The sequence below is a fragment of the Sorex araneus genome, chromosome 1 (assembly GCF_027595985.1).
Source record: "Sorex araneus isolate mSorAra2 chromosome 1, mSorAra2.pri, whole genome shotgun sequence".
NCBI lineage: Eukaryota > Metazoa > Chordata > Mammalia > Eulipotyphla > Soricidae > Sorex > Sorex araneus.
In genome coordinates this window covers 333782520-333803726 of record NC_073302.1, presented here as the reverse complement: position 1 = coordinate 333803726, position 21207 = coordinate 333782520, and the positions used below count along the sequence as shown (strand labels likewise).

The 21207-nt window shown below is 40.4% G+C and overlaps 1 protein-coding gene and 1 pseudogene across 1 annotated transcript in view; one reads left to right on the top strand and one right to left on the bottom strand.

The window, feature by feature from the left end:
* The window catches only part of HOOK3 (hook microtubule tethering protein 3), a 111522-nt gene that overhangs the window by 4773 nt on the left and 85542 nt on the right, over positions 1–21207 (top strand). The window contains exons 2-3 of the mRNA XM_055124675.1: positions 832–917; positions 21069–21141. Coding sequence (XP_054980650.1) covers positions 832–917; positions 21069–21141 — 159 coding nt within the window. The remainder of the gene's footprint in view (positions 1–831; positions 918–21068; positions 21142–21207) is intronic.
* On the bottom strand, positions 15411–16377 carry LOC101538177 (F-actin-capping protein subunit alpha-1-like; annotated as a pseudogene).

Below are 21207 nucleotides of genomic sequence, written 5' to 3'. Positions count from 1 at the left end.
AAAGTAATTCATGTCCTGAAAAATTTTAATTTTTTATTTTTTAAAGACGTGGTGATTTACAAAGTTGAGCTTTAGACATACTGTGTTCTGGCACCAGTCCTACCACCAGCCTCTCCCTCCAGTGCTTTCTTAGCACTGTAGCAGTATGAACTTCAAATACTGCAAAACTCATGGCCTTGCTTAAAATCCCTCTCTGTTGCTTTTAAAATAAAGACCTACTATGGATTAGGAACTTTAACACAATGTTGCTTACTTATTTAACCATGTATCACATTTCCCTTCTTTTTCTCCTCACCTATTCCTTATCAAACTGCTTTTCATTGCTTGATGGCATCCTGCTCTCTCTTCTGATCTTTCAGTTTTACTTCCTATAATCAATACATGGCCTGCATCTATTTGTGATTTATTTCCTATTAAATCCTGGTTGCACTACTAATTATTATTGTTGCCTTAGCTCCATTAGCTTACTCATAGAAGTAATTTATATTAATATAGAAAGTACATTTGTATAAAGTTTTCTAATTCAAAATGCATTTAAAAATCAAAATAAGGAGTAAAGATATAGTGTAGGGAATAAGGCTCTTGCCTTGCACATGGCTAACCTGGTGCCTTATATGGTCTTAATTCTCCCTCCTGTCCCCGTCCCCAGCCCACGAGGAGTGATTCCTGACTGCAGAACCTGAAGTAAGCCCTGTGCACTATTGGGTGTTCTCCTCAAACAAACAAAAAAATTAATTTCAATTCCCAAGGTAGCATGATCACTGAAAGGCACCTAGAAAATATATAGAGAGAATTGATTATAGAATATTTTCTTCCTTTTTTTCTCCTTAGATCCAGACCTTTAATGTGGAAGCACCATGCCAGACTGTGGAAGATTTAACAAATGGGGTTGTGATGGCCCAGGTTCTTCAAAAGATGTAAGAATAAATTGTTTATTATATATGTGTGTATATATATATATATAAAATCCAAAGCACATATAAAAAATTGAGAGTTTATGTGAAATAGATGCCATAAGTAGAGTAAGAACTGTAAGCAGTAGCAGTAATTATGATGGTACATACTTGTTTGAGTACACGTTGCCTACATAACACTAACTGATGAACCATATACCTGCTGTATCCTCTTCACCTTTCTGTAAATACACACAAGGGCATACATACAATATGAACTCCAAAGTCAACAATGACAGAGAATTTGTGTTGTCCATTGTTACATTCTAGCATCTAGGGCAGTACCTGGCTTGGGTTAAGCCATATGAAAATGCCATTCTTCATTGATCAAAAGTGTTTGAACCGGGGCTGGAGCAATAGCATAGCGGATAGGGCATTTGCCTTGCACGCGGCCAACTCGGGTTCAAATCCCAGCATCCCATATGGTCCCCCGAGCACTGCCAGGAGTAATTCCTGAGTGCATGAGCCAGGAATAACTCCTGTGCATTGCTGGGTGTGACCCCAAAACCAAAAAAAAAAAGTTTGAACCGTTTTCGTCCTGTTTGTCTGCATCATGGTTGCTTGTGTTTATTGACTGATAAAAGAAAATATGTATTTGGGATATTAAAAAAATACCTTATTTTCTTCTAAATATTTTGAAAACATGTCACGGTCACTGTCATCCCATTGCTCATCGATTTGCTCAAGTGGACACCAATAATGTCTCCATTGTGAGACTTGTTACTGTTTTTGGCATATCGAATACAATCATAATGGTAAATTTGGTGTGATGTAAATTTCATAGGTGATTGAAGTCTAGTGATTTGGGGAGATAATTTGTCTTTTGAAGACCTGAGCACTTAGCCATCAGCTTGATATTAAAAATTGGCATATGATTAGCTGTTATTGCTTTCAGTTATTTTGAGAATCAAGTGGATTCTTAGTATTGCTTACCATTTCAGAGAGTCTATTTGTCTTTGGAATTGGGGGCTTGACTGGTGCTTGAAAACTAATGTCAGTTTTGCAGCTTACATGCAGGGTGTGTATAGGCACACAGACTTAGAGAGACCTCAAGAAGGCTTATATGAAACCTGACCCCAGCCATGACTGTAGACTCTGAAAATAAGATGATCTCTGTGAGAGCTCATGATTTTCATGGTCACCTCTGAGTGGTACCCTACTTATCTTAAGCCCTTAGATGGTTTGGATGGTAAAAGATAGTCATGGTTTTGATTTATATACCATTAACTAGTTTTTCCTGTACTTGAATATCCTAACAATGAATATAGCATCTACATTTCACATTTGATTTGTTTAACTCAGCATAATCTCTTGAGATTTATGTTGGAAATTTTATTACACATTTTAAATGTATAAAATATATACATACTTATGAAAAAGAAAATTTAATCCCTCCTTTGTCAGTTTGAAATTCATTTTGCATCCAGAGTTGGTGATAGAAAGTTGAGAGGCACAAAAAGCACAATATTTGCATCAGGGTGTTTTTAAAGGGGAGGAGTGAATTAAGGGGAAGGAGTGAATGGGCAACAGATTTTTAACTTGCCATAAAAGAAAATTTGCTAGTGTAACAACTACCACAGATGATAATATAGTATAGTTATGAAACTTCTTAAGAGTTCTATTTAACTTAGTTCCAGGAAGAGTAAACCCAAAATGGTAGGTCATAGATTTCTTGTCAAGGAAGGAATATTTGCAGACTTAATAGAACATTGTGCATACTCCTAAGGTTGGAAAGAAGGTTTAACTGGCCAAAGCAAAAGGGAATGAGAATGGAAAGGCAGATGGAGTCAGAATAGGAAGCACACTGAGCACTGAGAAGCAGCTGAGTTTTGAAGGTGATAAGAATGTTAACAAGGGTTAATATTTTGAAAATTCTCTGGCTGCAGGTATAAAATTAACTGGAAGAGGCCAAAATGATGTTGGATGATCAGATTGGGAAGAAATTTGTAGTAATCAAAAGGGAGAAGATGGTATTTTGGACTAGGAGATGGTAAAGGAGATGAAGACAAGTACATGATAGATTGACAGTGATACAGAAAATCAAATTTCGACGATTGAGATGTGGGTAGGTGAAAAATGGAAGGTGTACAAGTGGATATTTAAATTACTAACTTAAACACCTGCATGGAAGAGGGTGCATATATGTGAGAATGCTTTAAACAGATTTTCTGGGAGCCAGGGCTGGATGTATCATGAATATCGTTTGGGGTTTTTGTTTTCTTTTGCTTTCTCTCTTCCTTTCCCTTTATGCTACAATGTGAAGTATGTGAAGTTTCATACATTTAGTTTTGTTCACCAGGCATCACACATTCTAAATTATATCTTTATTGCATACCTGCTTGCCAGGGTTTGTAGCACTCCTTTGGTTATGATACTCATACATATGCTTGCTGGGGTTCACATTTCAGTGCTGGGGAGGGTCCCAGACACAAGATCTGTCAAAATTGCGCATAGTATATGTGAGCAGCACTGAATACTGATTTCATAGCATCAGGCTTGCAAGGCAGAGACTCAGCCTTTGAAAAATTCCCTGGGCCCCTCATGAATTTAGTCTTGAGAGGCACTGAATCTGAATGTTATTGAGACATCAGCAGAAAATGCCAAGTTAGAGTTGGCAAGAGATGGAAAAGGTTATTCCATCTCTAATTGTGGACTGATTGATAGTTCAGAAGAGTACAAACTAGAGATACCAAGTTTGGTATCTCTAACTGGAAGACACTTAATTTGTTAACTTACCTAGGGAGGTGTAGGGAAAGAAGGAAAAAATGAATAGCCCGAGATGAAAAGAACTTTTATCAACCAATAGAGGGACCAGAGATGTCTGAGTTAAAACCAGTAGAGATTGAGTGCAGAGAAAAGTGTTTTCATTTTGTCTCAGCTAATTAGTGAAAAGACTGCATTTTTTTTCTAGTTTCACTAGAAATTATAAATGGATCTAAATATGCTTTTTAAAATTTTTTATTATCATAAAGTTGTTCACAATAATTGTATACACTCAACATTTCAACAGCAGTCCCACCACCATTACACCTTCCCACCATCATTATTTAAAATTTTCCCACTGCCACCGAAACCTGCCCATAGGCAGATGCTAAATAATTTATTTTGTATTGCTTGTTATGAATAGTATGAGATGTCATGCAGCCATGAAAGTGGTCACGTGCTCCTGGAATTCTAAAGTTTTTTTAATGTTTGGGGTCCAGAGACATCTCTTCAGCGTGCCGTTAATGCGCTTAAACGATCTGATTTTGATCTCTCTTGAGATTTTCTGTGGGTTTCTGAAGCAAAGCTAATAAATGAATTTGCATAGCTGAGCCCGAGGTGGTTTGTGGGCGTGACTCCCACATATCTAACTTTGGGTCATTTAATTTCTAGGAAAACTTGGTCCCAAGTTGTTGGGGTCTGACCAGAGGCACAGCGACAGTTTTGGGATATCAGAAAGCCTGAACACTCCATCAGGCTGTTGATACACTCACCTGCAAGTACAGGTTGATCTACTGGGTGGCACCCTACTCCCTCAGTATGCTTTCGTTAATGAAATTTCTCTGGTTTCTAGGATGTCTTAGAACCATACAGTATATAGCCTTTTCAGATTGGCATCTTTCTCATATAAATACTGTATAGAAGGTTTTCCATCTCTTTTCATAGATTGATAACTTTTTTTCTTTTTTTAATTTTAAAAGGACACCATTCAGTATATGGAGATTTGACGTTAGGCTTGCTATTCAAGTTATATTTCTGTTGTTGTTGCTCTCCTAAGATTTATCTGTGAGTCTTTGGATTGTGGCTGTTAATGACCTTATATGGCTCCAGAAGCAGTTTGTGGGTGGACTGCCAGGCTCCCAGGAGCAAAGGGAGATGGGGGGAGGTCACCCATTCCTGACTCCTTGCAAGCCTGGAGATTTCAGTCACAAAACCTGCATACCTGAGTTTTTCAGTAGAGTCTTTGTCATGCATGGGGACTCATCTGAGCTTGTGGATATCAGCTGTGAGCATGGTGGTGATTGGGTTCTGGAGGTTTTCAGCTGCCTGGGCTCTGTTGGGGCCGGTGGTGGGCTCACCTGCCCTCCTCTGGGGTGCCCCAGATGAACTCAGCCTGGCCTGGGGTGTGGAGGCATCTCTGCTCATTTCTTTTTATGCTTCTGCACTTCATATTGTAAGAAATTTTAGTTAAATTAAAATACAATAAGTTGTGCTTTTAAAAAAATTGTGGGTTTTTTTTTTTTTTGCTTTTTTGGGTCACACCCAGCGATTCTCAGGGTTTACTCTTGGCTTTGGTCTCAGGAATTACTCCTGGCAGTGCTCGGGGGACCATATGGGATGCCGGGGATCGAAACCGGGTCAGCTGAGTGTAAGGCAAACGCCCTACCCCTGTGCTATCGCTCCGGCCCCCAAATTGTGTTTTTTTGTGTGTGTTTTTGGGCCATACCTGGTAGAACACGAGCACTGCTCCTGGTCTAGTGCTCAGGAGACATTTTCTTCAGTGTTTAAGAGACCACACAGTGGATTGAACCTGGAACTCCTACATGCAAAACGTGTGCTCCAGCCTTTGAGGTATCTCTCCAGCACAAATCACATATTTTTAAAATAATGAAGTTTGATCATTTTTTTTTTCAACCTTTGGGTCATATCCAGCAATGCTCATGGGGTTACTCCTGACTCTGCCTGAAGAAATACTCCTAGTGGTGCTTGGGGGCCATATGGGATGCTGAGGATTGATCCCAGGTAGGCTGCATGCAACGTAAACGCCCTACCTGCTAAATTACTGCTCTAGCCCAAAAGTTTGATAAATTTTTTTTCCAGCTATTTTGGCCAGTGGTTCAGTGTAACGTCCCAGGAGTGCAGTGTTACTCCAGCCCTGTTATGCTGGGGTTTACCCTGGCCACCGGTGGTGCTCAGGGATCTCTAGAGCTTGAGTCAGCAATTGGGGGAGCTACTTTTCCGGTATTGACTGGATGCAAGACAGGCACTTTAGCTGCAGCACTAACTCTGGTCTTGTTTTCTTTTTTGAGAGAAGAGGGAATTTCATTATATAGCAATATTTTGGGATTTTGTATGAAGTTATATTTCATATATAATTCACAACAGGTATATATAAAATGCAATTTCATAATATTGGTGAAAGAACATGCAGTTTCATATATACTGTTTTATGGGTAGACCACAGTCCACCCATTCATCTCATGAGTATCTGAATTGTTTCTAACATTTAGCTATTAAAAATCTTTGTGAATATTAGTATACAAGTTTTTGTATAAGTATGTTTTTAATTTCCAAGCCCCTGACCTAATAATACCAAAGGTCAGTAAAGTCAGCAAACACAAAATGAAACCTTTTTGTTATTGCTCAAGTACTTGACTGTTAACATTAAACTCAAATTTACTGAATTTCTTTCCTGTTTCAGCTTCTTCAATTGAGAAAAATTTACTTTGGACTTCATAAAACTTTTTTGCAAAGTAGCATTTAACATAACTTATTTAATAAAAGAATTTGAATTGATTGTTTATGCTACAAAATTTGTGCCTATATATGTGAACCTGGGCTGGAGCGATAGCACAGCGGTAGGGTGTTCACCTTTCACGCGGTCGACCCATGTTCGATTCCTCCGCCCCTCTTGGAGAGCCCAGCAAGCTACCAAGAGTATCGAGCCTGCATAGCAGAGCCTGGCAAGCTACCTGTCCTTATTAGATATGCCAAAAACAGTAACAATAACAGTCTCAATGAGAGACATAACTGGTGCCCGCTCAAACAAATCGTTGAGCAACAGGATGACAGTGACAGTGATATGTGAACCTATATTCATGAGCCCAAAGAACAGTCTGTTGCTTTTCCTAGATTTGACTTTGGCTCTGAAAGAACTATGTCTTGGGATTGGAGAGATAGCTCAGTAATCTGAAATTCATGCCTGGCAAGCGCGAGGACACAAAGTGGCCCTAAGCATGCACAGAATGCCTAGGGCATTCAGAATGCCCCATTGCCAGGGCCTAGCATTGAGCCAGTTGGTCCACTTGGTTGAGTGTCAGTGGGAGTGTTCCCAAGGTAGCCTGGCCACTGCTTGAGGAAGTCAGAGTGGGGGGTCAGTAGAGGAATACAGCTCTCCCCCAACAGTGCTGCTTTCTGAGGTGACTACTTTCTCCTACAGCCTTCATATACCACTTTACCCAGAGGGATACTCCTCAGAACTACTTCTACAGCTATCCTTCCCCGTTCCTAAACCCCCCTAGCTTCTATTTTATGGTTTCATCTCATCCCTGTCATTGCTGTCTTTCCCTCTCATTTCTCAACCATTTTGGATTTTGTCCCACCTGTCATTTTTTTTTTTGCTTTATGTTTTTATTTGTTTGCTTTCCACTGTCAGTGTTTCCTGAATTATGATCTTCTATCTTTGTCTGCTGACTTTGTCTTCTATTAGATTTCATCTATTTGTTTGTTCCCAGGGTCATTCTTCATATCTTTTTATCATTGTAGATAATTCTTAATCCTAAATTTTATTTGCCACTAACTGGTCTCTGTTTTCTGTTTTTCCTTCACTTTCTCTAAACAAATTCCCCCTATTTTCTAGTGATGCATTTATTAAAAAATAAATAAGTTCTTTATGTAGGTTAGATATTAACCCTTTATCAAATGAGTAATTGGCAAATAATTTCTCCCAGTCTGTGGTCTGTCTTTGTACTCTCCATTGAGGTGTAGAAGCTTCTTAGTTTAATGTCCCATTTGTATATTTTTGCTTCCACTTGCTTGGTCAGTGGCATTTTGTCTTTAAAGATGCCTCTAGCATCAGTAATACCCTTAAAGATGCCTCTAACTTCTACAGAAGAAATATAAGAGAGTTCTGCCTATATTTTCCTCTGTGTACCTTTTGGATTCAGATCTGATAACAGGTTCTTTAATCCATTTTGATTTGACTTTTGTGCAAGGCAGTAGAAGGAGGTCTCAGGGTATTTGTTTGGGCTTTTTTGTGTTTTTTTTTTTCCATGTACTTGACCAGTTTTCCCACTACCACTTGTGGTAAAAACTTTCCTTCTTCCGAAACACCAAGTAAAATGTGGTCGGAGGTCATGCGGGGGAGGGGTAACGCGTGCCGAATGTAGACTAGAGACTAAACATAATGGCCACTCAACACCTTTATTGCAAACCACAACACCTAATCACAGAGAGAGAAAGAAAGGGAATACCCCTACCCTGCCATAGTGGCAGTTTGGGGTGGGGGGAGACGGGACTGGGGAGGGTGGGAGGGGTGCTGGGTTTACTGGTGGTGGAGAATGGGCACTGGTGAAGGGAAAGGTTCTCGAACTTTGTATGGGGGAAACATGAGCACAAAAATGTATAGATCTGTAACTGTACCCTCACGGTGATTCACTAATTAAAAATCTAAAAAAAAAACTTTCCTTCTTCCCCTTCAAATTTTTTGTTCTTTCATCAAAGATTATCTGCTCATATATCTGTGGGTCTGTCTCTGGATTTTCCACTGTATCCCATTGATCTGAGAGTCTGTCTTTATTCTAGTAATACTTTGATTCTCTGGGGTTGTTTAATGTTCTGTATGAATTTCAGGAGTATTGATCTATTTGAAAAATGTCATGGGGGGGGCTGGAGAGATAGCACAGCGGGTAGGGCGTTTGCCTTGCACGCGGCCGACCCGGGTTCAAATCCCAGCATCCCATATGGTCCCCTGAGCATGGCCAGGGGTAATTCCTGAGTGCAGAGCCAGGAGTAACCCCTGTGCATTGCCAGGTGTGACCCAAAAAGAAAAAAAAAAAAATGTCATGGGTATCCTTATAGGGACTGCATTGAATCTGTATAATGCTTTGAGGAGTATTGCCATTTTGATATTAATCCTCCCGTTTCATGAACAAGGGGCATGTCTTTTCTATTTCTTGAAATAGTATTTTGTAGTTTTCTTTGTATAGATCTTTCACCTCCTGGCAGGATTAGTGCCCATATGGAGCACCAGGAATTGAACCTGAGTCTGCTACATGCAAGAGGAGTGAGTGCCCTACCCACTGTGCTGTCACTCTAGCCCCATTTCACTCTTCTTAAGGGACGTCTCTCACTTTGCTCTTTTTTAAACCTCTTCCTACTTTTGAAAAAGTTGAACAAAAGAATTGAAATCTGGTATCTACTGTGTACCCTTTTCTCAACATCACTTTGACCTTGCTTTGCTACCTACGGAATTGGGGGAAGAGTCATATATAAAATAATTACCTACCATTTTGTATATTGGGTTCCACTCCCTCTTTCTCTTTTTGGGTGGTGAACTTTTGTGCCATACCCAGCAGTGTTCGACTCCTTCCTTCTGCTGTGGGCCTTGTGGGACAGGAATGTGGGGGATTGATTTATTTCAGACTATCACCCTACCCCTCCAGTGTCTTCTTGTCTACTCAAGATTCAACCCTGTTATGTGCTTTAACATACAAGCTAACTTATTTCTGTTACTTTTTTTTTAAGGACTGTGATTTACAGTTACTGATGGTTGAGTCTTAGGCATATGTTTCAAGCCAATTCCTGCACCAGTGTTCGAATGCTCCTCCGCACCCCTCCCCTACCCCTGCCTGTCACCTTGATAGGCACATTACAAAGAATCAGTAGTTGCCACTTCGTCGAGGATTCCATTGTTTCGGTCATCTTTCTGTTATATTTCTCACCATCCCATTTTTGTTATTTATTCCATTTCTTCTCGTGGCAACAAAATTTTTTTTTCTTTTGTTCTACTTTTTTGTTCTACTTTCTTTTGTTCTACTGTTCTACCACCCCCAGGGGACGTAGGGCCACTCCTGGTGCTAGGAAAGGGGAGAGATGGGCAGGATCTGAGGTAGTGGCTGGATCCAGCTGAGTTAACAGCAAGGAAGAAAACACTATGTGTAGAGTCAACGGTGCTGTACTCTGCAATTGCAAATCTGCTTTCAGTTGGCACCACATACTTCTGGTGGCTCCTCCAAGGTCCACCAGGAGAAATCCCTGAGAACAGCCAATAGTAAGCCCTGAGCATAGCCAGGTGTGGTCCGAAAACTAAAAGAACAAAACTGAAAATCTACTGAGCAGTAAGATTTCAGTGTGAGGTGTATTTACCACAGTTTCAAAAGCAGATGCAGTGCATGATTCTTAGACTATACATGGACAAACCAAAAAGACTCTAAGGCTATTGAAGGACATCCGAAATATCAACAGAGTATAACAAATGTTATGTGCCTTACTTGAATTTATGTATTTATGGAGGTGATTTGGCAGTGGGGGGGGGATCCTTTTTTTGTTACTGTGATGACATGGGTTGCACACTTGTAATTTCAGTGCTGCTGTTGTGGTGCTCACACACACTTGATTGATTTCTTATGTGCCTGAGGATGCATGCTTTGTTATGCCCCAGTGATCACAGCAGCACTGTTGACAGGATTATACTCAGCATGTGGGGAAGCCTTGAATTAGAGTCACAGCCTTGGGTATGAAACGTAAACATTCTCCCCCACTGAACCCTATCACCATATATTCACATATATATTTATACACACACATATATGCACATATACATACACGTATACTTAAATACATATTGTTTTTTTAGAGGCAAAAGAATTTTTAGGACTAAAATGAATTATTTTGACAATAATTTAGAAATATTGCTGTGAAGAAAATTCACAGTTTAGTAAAAGAATGCATTAAAGAGGTTATTTATAGATGAACTAATGACGTAGGCCCAGGGAACGATGAACAGTTTTCTCCGAATGCCTCATCCACTTTCACAGTTTTAGCCTCAGTTCATATAGATAAGTTACAAGCACAGAAAGAAGAATAATTGCTATTTTTCTTTAACAGAGTTATTTATTGAGGTAAAATTAGTCTACAAGAATATAGATGTTTGTATGTTATAGAGGTGCATTGTTACCATACTACGCCTCGTAAAGTGCTCATAACCCTCCACCATAGTCCCTAAGATCCTTCTCTTTTCTCCCTTCCCCACAGGAATCTCAATTCTGTTGTCCTACACTGAGTTTGTTTCCATTGAACAGTGTCTTTCTCTTGTTTTGTTGATTTTTATACACACCCCTTCTGTGAGAGGTCACTTATGAATGTTCAGAGGACTGCCATGTTAGGGTGGAATCCAGGCTCTACTACCCACAGCTATGACATACCTTTTTGACCCTTTATTTTTAATTCCTGAGAAATTTCTAGACTACTCTTTATACAAAATGAACCTGTTTGTGTTCCCACCAATAGTAAATGAGGGTAGCTTCCCCTCCCCCCCAGCATCTCCACCAACTGTCTGTAGTTCTGGGTCTTTTTTTAGAGGCCATGCCTCATAGCATCAAGCATTCGATTCACGATCATGGCCACGGCTGCATGCAAGGCAAGCACCCTAGCCTCTGTACTATTTCTCTGGCCCATTTTATTTTTCATGTGTTTAAGTAAAAGGGGTTCCTTGCAGCGGCTGCTGGTAGTTATACTCCTGGACTCTGAACTAAGATATGGCCCCGTGCAGCTCCGGCAGGGGAAGGGTTTCTGTCCCTTGGCCTTTTCCCCCTGGACAGCATGGTGACCACCATCGTTCAGAACCAATTGGACAGAGAGTTAGGAGTTTGCAGTGATGGGACGGGATGCATAGGGAATCTTGTGATGGGGGAGGCAGAACTGGCTCTGCCTCCTACCCAGTGAGACCTCGAGCAGTTGCCCACGTACAGCTCCTCCGCTCCTGAACAGCCATGATCCCAGCACCACAGAAACCAACCTCGGAATGCAGCGGCTACTGGCAGAAATACCTCTGGACTTAATACCAGAATTCCAAATCTGTGCGGCCACTTTCGAAACCGTGCAACATCTTATGCTCTTTGTTACCAACAATAGAAAACATACAATCTAATGATGCCATTCTGACAGGTCTAACTGTTGGGGGGAAAACTCCAAATAATGATAGTGAGTTTCCTATCAAAAATTGAATGTAATCAGAGTAAGGAAAGAGTAAAGTGCAAATCATCTGCCACACAGGCAGAGGGGGAGGGGGGGTATGCTGGGGTTATTGGTGGTGGAACATGTGCACTGGTGAAGGGATGGGTGTTTGAGCATAGTATGACTGAGACTCGATCCTAAAAGCCCTATAACTGTTCTCACGGTGACCCAATTAAAAAATAAATAAATAAATAAATAAAAATAAAAGGGGTTCCTTTTAATGTTGTTCTTAATTGGTAAAATAAAAGCTCTATTCATACATTCAAAACAATCCCTTGATCTACAGAGTTCATTTTATCATAAGCTGTTTCTATTGGGGTGAATATAAAGACTAGAGGTTATTTGATCTCAATCGTAAAGTGCCCCTAGAGACATGAGGAACCAGCTGTCAGTTCATACAGAGTCTGGCAGTTTGATAGGTCACAAGAGGATGCTGGTTCTGTGAAAACTAGAGATGTTTCCTTTGCTTATCACCACAGGGAGCAAATATAGAAGAATATTTAGTTCCTATGAACTATGGTTGTTCATCATAATAGTCTACTTCCCTCTATGTTTATAAATCATTTGTACCATATAGTACTTGATTTGAAAGATCTTACTCAGATTTTTTTTAGTTCTGAAAGAATTTCATAAGAAGTATTGCTCTAAGTTACACAAGAGAGATCCCTTTAATCTTGGAGTTTTTAGAATGCTACATAATTTCTTAGATAAGCTTGCTTTTCTTAAAGTTTTTTTTTTAAGAAAAGTATTTTTTCTTCTGCTAGAGTATACTATCTTTACTGTATGCATCTGAGTTACCACTTAGTAGTAATTTTAGTTTTTAGTTTTTTTTTTTTTCTTGAGAGGGAGAAAGGGAAAGAGGGAGAGAGGGAGAGAGAGGGAGGGAGAGAGGGAGGGAGAGAAGAGAACATGATCTCTGGCTGTGGCTTTTTTTTTTTTTTACATGCTTTATCTCGATTACATTCCATGTTTCAACACACAACTCACTACCGTTGTTGGGGTTTCCCCCAAAAAAGAAAAAGACAGTCCTATTGCCAAGGAGGCATTTGATAGTTCTCCATTGCTAAGAATATAGAGATATTAAGTCCCGCTGTTTGTTACATAACTTTTCTTTTTCCCCCTTGCCCCGCGCCACCGAGTTCACGCCTGTTTAGTAATCGCCACGCTGCCTGACAAAGGGAAAAAAAAACGAAAAGGATGGTTATTTCCCGTCATCAGCAGGCGTGGGGCTCTGGCTTAGTTGATAGTCTAGTAGAGTGTCTGCAAGCAGTTTCTGGAACCAAAGGTCTTGCGCTGGTATCGGCTCCGGCTCGAGATTCCACCAGCGTCCCACTGTTCCATGTACATAATTTTTCCCCTTATATCCCATTCCCACGCCACCAGGTCTGTTTGCTTAATGGACATCACACTATAGTTGACGCCACGCCGCGTTTCTTCCCGAGAAAGAAGAAAATTTCTTCTCAGCCGGCGTGGGGATATAGCTTAGTTCAGTCTAGAGAGATGGCTACCACTTTGATTGCCTTCAATATTTCAGCAACAGACTTACTATTCTTGTTAGGATCTCCACAAAAGTCCGACCCATTAAAAAGGAACCATTACATATTGCTGATGCTAAGATGACATTAGGTTGCGCGGTTGCAGCAGCGGTTGCGTGGCCGCGGTTTTGGGTTTCTGTATAAAGTCCAGGGAAAGTACAACCAGAAATAACATCACTACAAACTTTTACCCTTTTATGTTGCTCATAAGATGGAGAAACCTAGAGAGAAGCTCGGCATCTCCATTTTGCGCTCAGAAAGCCGCGGACCCTGCGCTGTGCTCGGGAGGAAGGGCTTGAGAGAGAGAGGTTAAAAGAATTGGGGGATGCCCGGTTTCCACTGTTTCAGCCCGCCGTGGGTTCTCCGATCCCGTGCCGGAATTAGTTCAGTGGGCTGCTTGGAGTCCAAGGGCGCTTTCTTGGGCTCTTCCATCATGCTCGCTCCGCAGCAGGGTCCAAAGGGCAGTAATTTTAGTTTTAATTTGACTTTGTGTAGTTATTGTCCACATGGCACAAACTCACAGATTACCTTTTTTATACATCTTTTGATTGGAAGAATACTTGCATGGCAGTAATTAGGGTTTTTGGGTTAGAGTTTTTTAGATTATTTCTGTATTTTTACAGAATACAATTTTTTTGGACAAATAATACAAATATAGTTTATTTGAAATAAAAATGCTTATAACGCTCAGTGGGTCACTCAGAAATGAACTCTTGCTCGACTGTGTTACTCAGCAAAAAAAAAAAAGCTGAAGCACGAACACCCTTTTTTTAGACATGTATTTGGAGAAAGGAAGACACTACTTGGTTTTAAAAAAAAACTGACCTTCCTTAAGGCCTGGTCATAGAAGTGTAAACAATGTAAATGAGTCCACCATTACCAGCTCTCATATCACATCTAGGTCACCAGTGCATTCTGAGATTATACAAAACTTGCCACTGAAGGGCTGCTACATCACAGTTACATTTGGCAGGCAGGACTGAGGAAGAGTAATTTAGAACAAGTTTTACAACCTATTTAAAACAGATCACCAATATTCCCTGAAATAACTGGTTACAATAGAAAGATACTGCCTGGAAGTTACCTTTTCACTTTGGTTCATTTTCAGTTTTTGTTTGTGTTTGATTCACTTGCTTACACAATTCTGCCAATATTTTAAAGCACAAAACATCAATACCTACTTTTCCTTCAATATCTGCATTTTTCAAGTTTTATACTCTACTACATCCCTAGTATGTCAGAATTCTTAAATATTAAAAAATGAATTAAGAACTTCTGTAAATGCAGATGTCTATAATTATAATAGTACTAGAGGGAAGGAGACAAGGTAAGGGAAAAAAAGCAGACACACTTATGGACAGGGAATATGGCTCAAGTCTTTGGATTTAAAAACAAGTTTCTCAGAGAAGCTGGGTATTATAGAATGTCCAGAAACTTCCTTCACCCCACCCCAAAAGGACTTGAAAAGCCCTAATCCAAACTTCTGAAAGCTACAGTTGAGATATTATAAATGATGAAAGCAGTCAGGGGGAGACGTCTTCCATTCAGCCATTGTTGGTCACATAGCTCCCACTGCTGGTGGATCAGTAAAGACCACTGAAGTACCAGTAGTGCTCTGAAGGATAAAGGTAGAAAAGTACTGACCAAATGACCTGTCTACGTCAGTAATAAGACTTTATGGATAGGAAAATTTCCTAAATAGAATGACTCCAGGATAGACCAATGTTTCCATCATTAAATGTGGCAAAATTTAAAAAAAAAATTACAAGTAGATATCATGAAAAAGAAAATTACAAGGCAAAAAGAACACAAAAGAAACAAGACAATGCTCTATAGGTCCAACTGTACTCCATGAGACTAGAAAACCTGTTAACTTTGAAAGCCCTAGCAAAATATCACTCCTGTTTATAAATCACTTAATATATCAAATGATCGCATGTTGAATCCTTTCTTTCCATTTAACGAAAAGTCCTGCATTCAGCCTTTAAGCATTCTGCATTTCCTTCCTGATCTTGTAGCTGAGGATCTTATTCCACTTGATCTTGGTGCGGTTGACGGAAGCTGCCTGCGCAAAGCCCTGAACGTGGTATCTGACATTGTTTAGTAGTTCTCACTAATTGCTGTCTGATACTCATTTTCTGCATGCTCTATGATTTTAATAAATTCCTTGGCAGTTTGGACTTCATTCGAAACAGTAACTGAATCTTGTACATCTTTATGACTAACTAACTGAACATTCCCATCTTCATAATAGTGAACCTGTATTTAAAGTACTCCCACCACTTGAGCTGTAAGTGGGGTGATGGTGAACTTCCACTCTGATCTCCAAAGACCATTCCAGAAATTTTTAGGCTGAAACTGGTGGCTTTCAGTGCATGCAATAATGGTCTGTTGCCCATCTATAGTTTTAGCATAAACAGTACAGAAGCCGTTGGAATAGTGATCTTTCACATAGGTCCTTAAAGCACTGTCACAGGATTCTCTCCACGTCTTCAGACTACCATCTATGTCCTCGGGCTGGGGGTCACTGGCTTCTTTCAGTAAGTGGTCAAACTTAAAGGAAATCTTGTTTCTTGGATCTAAAAATCTGCTATTGCCCAGGTCACCATGTTCTGTAATTAAAACCTGATCTTCATATCCTTCTATCTTTACAGGCGTGAATTGATCCATGCTATATTGGGCAAATGCATGTGCTGCCCCTTCCCTGAGAAGATTGTCATTATTCAGTAGTAGCCGACATCATTGAACACTTTGTTAAATTCTCCTGGGGTTGCATGAGTAATGAATTTTGCAGCTATACGTACCTTCTCCTCATCCGACACCAGATCCTCGAAGTCGGCCATCTTGGCTGCTGTGGCCCGCCCGACCTGGCGCGAAGCCCAGAATACAAATTTTTAATGTTCTGAATTATTTTTGTAATAGTCAGTTTAGAAGAATTTATGTCAACTGATATTTTTATTTGCATTAATCTGTATTTATAAGAGGAATTAAGTAAAGGAGATAACTTTCTACAGTTTTCTGCCCAGTTTATAATTATTGCTTTCTCTGAAACTTAGCCCTCTTTTGTGTTGCGTGAACGTTCATGCAGTCGGAGGCACTGAGATAAGGCACGTGGAAGAAATGTCTTGATTGGAGGACTAAGGCTCGCTCTGGCTCTTAGCAAAGGCAGAGGGCCTCGTGGACCTCCTTTTATGGAGGTCTAAAAGGCACAATATAGTGACGTCACCAAAGGCATCAAAAGATGTTACAGGAAGAACATTGAGGCAACGTTATTTCCTTGTATCTACAGGCCAGTAATCCAGACCTCCAGAAAGAAGATGCAAAACCAAAACTGAAATCTTACTTGGGCTAAAAGCACTTGGATTTACATCCCAAAGATAAAACTGCCCCCCCACCCCCCAACACACACACACCTGAAATCTACATCCCAAAGACTAGGCTGGGCCAGAGCCTACAATTTACAGTATCAAAGGTCAGGCCTGGCTAACACCATCTGCATATCAAAGACCAGCCAGGCTTCTGTGAGAGAAGGAAAACTGCTCTGTTTTCAGTATACTGAAATTATTTTTCTGAAGGCAGCTTGAAGGGGGAAAATGTTCAGCTTCATCCAAACCAGTCAGGACACACAAGAAGTAACCCTGTGCATCGCCAGTGTGACCCAGAAGGCAAATAAAAAAAATCGGGGCTGGAGCAATAGCACAGCAGCTAGGGCATTTGCCCTGCACACAACCGACCCAGGTTCAATTCCCAGTATCCCACATAGTCCCCCAAGCACCGCCAGGACTTATTCCTGAGTGTATGAGCCAGGAGTAACCCCTGTGCATCTCTGGGTGTGATCCAAAAATCAGAAAAAGAAGAAAAGTCATGTGAGAAATTCTCTACACATCTTATGTCTGACAAGGTGTTTGTATTCTGAATACTTGTATTACTTGTCTTCCCATTGATCTTCGATTTGCTCGAGCGGGCGCCAGTAACGTCTCCATGTCCCTGTCGCGTGCTACTGTAGCCTAATGATGTCTGCTCACTCCAGGAACAGGAAGAGCCTCAAACCATTTATTCAGGGTTTTGACGAAGAAGTCTGACAATCTATATTCACCTAATACCGAAAGAGCCCCCCCCACCACCACCCCAATACAACAGCGTATTCTGAATACATAAAGAAAAAACCCTATACCAAGACAATCCTATTCTTGGGGCTGGAATGATAGCACAGCAGGTAGGGCGTTTGCCTTGCACGCAGCCAACCCGGTGTGTAAAAACACAAAAAAGAAAAAAGAGGGAAGGAGAGGGAGGAAAGGGCCATGTGGGGCACCACACCGCGGGCACTGGGCACAGGGTACCGGTGCTCTATCTCTCCCGCTGCCCGCGTTCGGTAGTCTTCAGCCGCTTCCCCCACCCTGGAGAGATTGATGGCGATGATGAGGCAGGCGAAGGAAGGAACGGAGCCAGGCTGGTTGATCTCAGTTGCAGTTTATTCCATTCCCATCTCCATTCTCCTCTGATTCTCCTCCTGCTTGTTCCTCCCCCATGCTACTTCATTCTTCTTCTCCTCTGGATCCGGATCTCAATCTAGCTTCTCCAGATCTGTCACTGGGACTGGCCCTGGGACTGGCCCTGGGACACCAGGACTGGCCCCCAGCCCACTCTCCCAGCCTAGTTAAATCCCTAAGAATGAGGGGTTGGGGCTTACACATAGGTGCGGTCACAATCAATAGGGTTAAAGTTCTTTCCCTCAGGGCATGCTGCTTCTAGGACAGATTCTCTTTCAGCAGGACACCTACCCAAGAGCGGAATCCCATGGATGTGTTTCTCCTCTCCTTGTCCAACTAACATAAGCATTCATACTATTAATCATTTTGTATGGACATAGCAAGAGATGCATTAAGCTTATAGAATTGCTCTCCTGGGGTCATCTTGATCTCAGACTACAGTGCTCAGGCCAGATTAGTCTTTCCTATCCCTAGCAGGGTCCTAGTCTCATCGTTGCTTTTGGATCATGACATGACATGTCCATGACCAAGCTCTTAACATATAGTTAAGCATTAGGCGCTTTGGCCAGGCCCATCTCGATGCCAGGTAACACTTAACTCACCGCTTGCCCTGGGTCCGTCCCGTCCCTCGTTGGGACCCTGCTTTTGGGGGTGCTAGGAAGTAAGGGCAGCTGAGGCTTAAGTCAAGAAAGCAGATGCCCAGGAGTGAATAATATTTGAAGCCAATTAAATCCCATGTTACCAAAGCATATTAGCAACTGTCTTTCTTTGTCCATACAAAAAGGACATTGCTCTAAACTATTCAAAAGACATAAAAAGAGGAGAAAAGGCAATATTAACTTACAATACAAGTTCACTGTCCTAGCAAGATCTGACCTTACAAATTAACAGAGTCTGATTAGGGGAAGAGCTGATTAACTAGTTGGGCAAGGGAGCATAGAAGTGATTACGGATAAACAAAGGAATGGAAGTGACTCGGAAGCACTTTGATGGGTGTGATGGATATACCTAAACTCCTAGTGGCAAGGGGAGCAGGACATACCAATATAGTCTAGAATTGTTCAGAGATTATTACCAGATAAGCCCAAACTCTGTGGCAAGGGAGAAAGGACAAACCAGTGATATCCTACAACCCGGGTTCGATTCCCAGCATCCCATATGGTCCCCCAGCACTGCCAGGAATAATTCCTGGGTGTAGAGCCAGGAGTAACCCCTGTGCATCGCTTGGTGTGACCCGAAAAGCAAAAAAAAAAAAAAAAAAAAAGACAATCCTTTTCTTAAATAGACAAAGACTCTTGTTTGTTTGTTGTTTGTTTTGGGGGGAGCTCACTAGCAATGCTGGGGTCTACCAGAGCTATACCCTGGTGGGAGGCCATCCATGTGCTTTGATCCCAGATAATCAAACCCAGGATCTTCTGTATGCCAAGCATGCACTTCAACCCATTGAAGCATCTTCTGGACCCAAAAGAGAAAAAACTCTTTCTAGATGTTTGTTTTTTTCCTTTTCATTTAAGAAAATGTAAGCCATTAGTCAAAATAAAATACTACTTCACATTCAGTGGCTGTTACCCAAAAAAGATCATTGTAGCTATTGGCAAGACTGAACCAACATCAGTTCCTAGCAGGAAAATAAAAGATGCAGCTACTTTAGAAAAGGACTTTTTTTTTTTTAATCTAGTTTGAGGGCCCGACCTAACATTGCCCAGAACTTACTCCTAGTTCTATGCTCAGGGGTCACTCCTGGCAGTACTCAGGCAACCATATGCTCAGGAGATTTGAAACAGGATCAGCTTCATGTAAGGAGAAAAAAAAAAACCTATAAATAAATAAGTACTTTTTTTTAATAATAAAAACTTTGTATTCTAAATACCATGTCATTCATATAGGAATAATTTAACACAGGGTCTGGAGCGATAGCACAATGGGTAGGGCGTTTGCCTTGCATATGGCATACCCGGGTTCAATTCCCAGCATCCCATATGGTCCCCCAGCACCGCCAGGAGTAATTCCTGAGTGCAGAGCCAGGATTAACCCCTGTGCAACGCCAGGTGTGACCCAAAAAGCAAAAGAGAAAGAAAATAATTTAACACAAAAAATATTCAACACAATTTAGTGCTGATTATATATTTTTTGAGTGTTTCTACATATTTCTCTCATTGCTCTTATTTATTTGGATGACTAGAATCTTGTTTTGGGTAGAAATCCCCCAATTATTGTTGGAGCCAACAGAACTACATGTCAGTACTCTGGAGGCCATTCAGTGCCCGGGATTGAACCCAGGACCCTGTGTGTCCAAGCATATTCTTTAGCTCTTTGAGCTGTCTCCCTTACCTGTCCAACAGTTGTGTTTTGAAATAATCTTCAAAAATAGCACTTGTTAAAGAGGACAAGAATAGGTGTTTAACCTTGAAGAAATAATTTCTTGGAGCACTGGTTTAAAATGCTATAAATTGAAGTTTACACCGTTTGTTTGTTTGTTTTTCTGTTGAGTGCTCATAGACTTTGAGAGGTTTTCCTAAGAAAAATCAGCGTCTCTGTGTTTAATTTCTGTCCTTGTTTCAAGTTATTTATCTACGTTAATGCTGTCAAATTGTAAGATTTCTGAAAACAAATGGTATCCAGCTTTGTATAATGCCTAGTATCATATCTGAAGAAAGAGGTTCTATTTATTTAAAAAGCTGAAATTTTAGCGATATTACTGTGACACTTTAAATTAATGGATCATGGAGGTCATTAAAATCTTAACTGAAAAATCTGCAACCTTCTTTCTTGATGTTTGCATTTTGTCTACTTAAAATTGTGCTATTAATGTTGACTCCTTTTAGGTATTAGTGTGATAACTATAAATAGTTACTTCCAATTCTATATATTTGTCTATAATTTGCTTTTAAATTATATTGTTATTTTTTTATTTTCTAGATTGCTTTTAATAAGTAGTTTTTGGCTGATTTTTGGTTTTTGTTTTTGATGAGCAGTACTACTGTAATTGCATCCAGTCCTGTGTACTGAGTTATTTTGTGACTGATAAATGTCAATACATTTTTATGTAGCAGTTAAGTGATAATAAGGGATCGATTTAATTTTTAGTTATTTTGTTTGTTTTAGTTTTATAGCTACATGGTCTTAATATACTAGCTTTTTCTTATTTGCAGAGATCCTGCATATTTTGATGAAAATTGGCTTAACAGAATCAAAACTGAAGTAGGAGATAATTGGAGGCTAAAGGTATTTTTTTATTTTTCCATTTGTTAATCATTTATTTAGTTGTATAACATTTGTTGGGTTTTTATC